This window comes from Mus caroli, chromosome X (genome assembly GCF_900094665.2).
Source record: "Mus caroli chromosome X, CAROLI_EIJ_v1.1, whole genome shotgun sequence".
Taxonomy (NCBI): Eukaryota; Metazoa; Chordata; class Mammalia; order Rodentia; family Muridae; genus Mus; species Mus caroli.
This window is the reverse complement of record NC_034589.1, coordinates 124,947,387-124,951,247: the sequence shown is the minus strand read 5'-3', so window position 1 is coordinate 124,951,247 and position 3,861 is coordinate 124,947,387. Positions and strand designations below refer to the sequence as shown.

The 3,861-nt window shown below is 42.9% G+C and overlaps 1 protein-coding gene across 1 annotated transcript in view; it reads left to right on the top strand.

The window, feature by feature from the left end:
• Positions 1 to 2,938, top strand: part of LOC110286389 (PRAME family member 12-like) — an 11,900-nt gene extending 8,962 nt beyond the window's left edge. Inside the window, exons 2-3 of the mRNA XM_021152757.1 lie at positions 1,348 to 1,982; positions 2,019 to 2,938. Of these exons, the coding sequence (XP_021008416.1) occupies positions 1,348 to 1,982; positions 2,019 to 2,938 (1,555 nt within the window). The remainder of the gene's footprint in view (positions 1 to 1,347; positions 1,983 to 2,018) is intronic.
• Positions 2,939 to 3,861: the final 923 nt, after the last annotated feature.

The window sequence follows — 3,861 nt, the reverse complement described above, 5'->3', positions numbered from 1 at the left end:
AGAGGGAGAGAGAGGTCAATGAAATTATTCTTAATGATATTCTGCTATACTCATAGATTAGTGCTGTACTGTCTGGTTTTGTGTGTCAACTTGAAACAAGCTGAAGTTATCACAAAGAAAGGAGCCTCCCTTGAGGAAATGCCTCCATGAGATCCAGCTGTAAGGCATTCTCTCAATTAGTGATCAAGTGGGGAGGGTCCATTTTAGGTGGTGCCATCCCTAGGCTGGTAGTCTTGGGTTCTATAAGAAAGCAAGCTGAGCAAGCCAGGGAAAGCAAGCCAGTAAGCAACATTCCTCCATGGCCTCTGCTTCAGCTCCTGCTTCCTGACCTGCTTGAGTTCCAGTCCTGACTTCCTTTAGTGATGAACAGCAAGCTGAAAATGTAATCTCTTTCCTCCCCAACTTGCTTCTTGGTCATGATGTTTGTGAGGGAATAGAAACCCTGACTAAGACAAGTGCCTAACCCAATTGTCATCAGAGAGGCTATGTCCAGCAACTGATAGGACCCACAGCCAAACATTATGCAGAGCTAGGGGAATCCTGCTATAGAGGGTGAGGAAAGATTATGGAAGCCAGAGAAGTCAAGGACTACAACAATCAACTAACCTGGGCCCATAAGGACCCACAGAGACTAACTAAACTGCCGATCAGGGAGCCTGCAAGGGTCTGACCTAAGTCCTCTGCATATATGTTATGTTTGTGTAGCTTGGCATTTTGTGGGACTCCTAGCAGTGGGAGCAGGAGTGTCTCTGACTCTTGTGCCTGTTTTGGGGACCCTTATCCTCCTACTGTGTTGCCTCATCCAGCCTTAACACTGTGGGGAGGTGCCTAGTCTTAATGCAACCTGATACTCCATGTTTGGTTGATACCCATGGGTGGCCTGCTGTTTTTTGAAGAGAAAGGGAGGAGGTGTGTGGAGGAGGAGAGATTGGGAAGGCAGGAGGGAGGGGAAACTACAGTTGGGATAAAGAAGTATTAATAATAGTAATAAAAGAAGAAAGAGAAATGAGCAGAATTCAGAGAAATGTGGGACACCATAAGTTATACCAATAAAGCACAGTACCAAAGGGAGCAGAAAGAGAAGAGAGAAATCTAAATAATATCTGAAAACTCCCAAACTTTACCAAAGGTCAAATCAGAAAAATGTTGAAAGCAGCAAGAGAGAATGAACTTACCACTTACAGGAAGACCTCTGTACATTTGCGACCAGCTTATCTCCCAAACAATAAATGCCAGAAGTAAGAAGGATGATATATATGGTCATATAGAAAAACCTCTCGCTCCCTCTTTTGCCTGCTTGCCATGTGGGACTGAGCAACTGCTAGATCCTTGGACTTCCATTCACAGCTACTACTGGAACATTGTTGTGAATTGGACTGCAGACTCATCTGCCTACCTGAAAGCTACGATGAGCTTCAAAGACCCACCAACACTTCAGCAGCTAGCAAGAAGAAGTCTGTTGAAAGATGAAGCCTTGACCATCTCTGCTCTGCCAAACCTGCCTGTGCAACTCTTCCCACCACTCTTCAAGGATGCATTCACCAGCAAACAACCTAAGATCCTGAGTCTGATGGTGGCAGCATGGCCCTTCCCACTCCTTCCTGTGGGAGCTCTGAGTGGGATTAATCTCCTGGAGACCCTGAAAGCTGTACTAGATGGCCTTGATTTGCTGATGTCACAAAAGGATCGACCTAGCAGGTGGAACCTACAAGTGCTTGATTTGGGAAATGCCCACCAGGACTTCTGGGATGGTTGGGCTGGATTACTTCATGAAGTCTGCTCTCAAGATGTCTTTGGCAAGAACCAACCAGTGGGAAATCATCACATCCTAGGGGAGAAACAGACCATGACTATAAAAATGAATCTTTCCCTCAAGTACTGCCGTCATTCTGAATACCTAAACTATTTGCATTGGTGGGCCGAGCAGAGAAAAGATGGGATACAGGTGATCTGTGAGAAGCTGGAGTTTACGGGCCTTCCCTGTAACCAACTGTGGTTCTTGAAGTTTTCTTATGTAGCCTCAATCCAGGAATTGGCAATAAAGTCCACACACTGGAATATATATAAACTTGCATTGCTAGCCCATGGCCTGGGCCAGATGAAAAACCTCCAGAAACTCATTTTCATGAACACCAGGAGACCTGCTGACCTTAGGGACCTAGAGGAAGCCCGTATTGTTACAGAGATCTTTTCAGAGTTCTCCAAACTCCAGCATCTCCATTTGAATAATGTCTACTTCCTGAATGAACGCCTGGACCTAATGCTCAGGTGCTTTGAGCATCCATTAGAGACCCTTGCTATCACTTATTGCAGGCTTTCAGAATCAGACATGAGGTATCTGTCCCAGTGTCCAAGCATCCATCAGCTCAAATACCTGGACATTAGTTACACCACCTTCAAGTCTTTAAGTCATCGATTTCTAGGAAGCCTACTAGAAAGACTGACAGCTACTCTGCAGACATTAAAATTGAAGTGCTTTAACCTCACGGACTTCCAAATCCATGACCTTCTGCCTGTGCTGAGACAGTGTTCTCAGCTCACTGAAGTTGAATTTGTGTCGAACACATTTTCCATGGGCAGCCTGAAGAAGCTGCAGCAGCATACTGCCAACCTCACACAGCTGACCCTGGAGAAGTACCCTGCCCCTGTTGAAGTCTATGATGACCATCATGGTGTTATTCCAGACAGATTTGTACAACTTTGTTCTGAGCTTATGAACACACTCAAGGGTGTAAGGCAGCCAAAGCAGGTCTATTTTGTGAGTACGACATGTTTACCTAATTATGAATTCCTCATTTATAATTTGGAGGGCATGGTATCTTCTGAGCAATTAAGAAGGAGAGGTCATTGCTGGGCTCTGATAAATGGTCTCAAGAGACTCATTAGTGTTATAGAACATATGTATTCAAGCATTTTTGGATGTACTTTGGAAAGATAATTATTTCATTTTCTTTGAATGTCAGTCAAATTCTTCTGATTTGAGGTAGTTGTGTTGAGATGGAAAACCATGAGCTTATTTTCAGCCTAGTGTCTACAGTACAGACACACCCTTGAACAGCAGCTATATCTGAAAATTGTAGGCCGGCATTCCAGCACTTTCCGAGTATGAGGGACCCTAGAAGTAGGGAAGGGGCTAAAGAGAGAGGACATTATAAAGAGCATAATGGACTTGAATAGGAGGGCTCTGTTTCATTCTCCCTGTGGATGGCATTCACCTTTTGGCTCTCCCCTTACTGTTCTACAGTATATGGATATATTTTTATGAAGTATAAATCTGACTAATCTTGGAGTATTTTTGTATTAGACTGTTATCACTATTAAGCTGTATCTCTTTCTTGGGGAGGTCCAGCAGCCTGATATTATCTTCTACCACCACTGTTACCATTATAATTTCTCATAGGTTCTAATAAATCTGTTTCGAATAAGAAAAAAAAAAAAAAGAAAAACCTCTCAACCAAGAACTGCACTTAACAAAACTGTCTTTCAAAAGAAGACAAAATAAACACACTCCTAGACAAACAAAAGGCAAGGTGCTGTGTTGATCCATATTTTCTTCTTAAACAGAATATTTGTTTGTTTATTCATAATGGAGTGTTCTGTCCGCTTGTGCACCCAAGAAAGCATCAGATCCCTTTTATATCAATTTTTTAAACTAGTAAACAATTTATTGGATTTTGTTGTGGCTTCATTATACATACTTCCTTTTATGTCCTACCCCACTGCTCTCTACTGCCACCCCATCCACAATTGTGGGTTGCCTTCTTCTCATAATACTCTTCTTTTCTGGTTTTAAGTAACAATATTCCTTAACTCTTCTTCCCCATCCATGGATAACTTGTAGCTGCATGATCTACACATAAG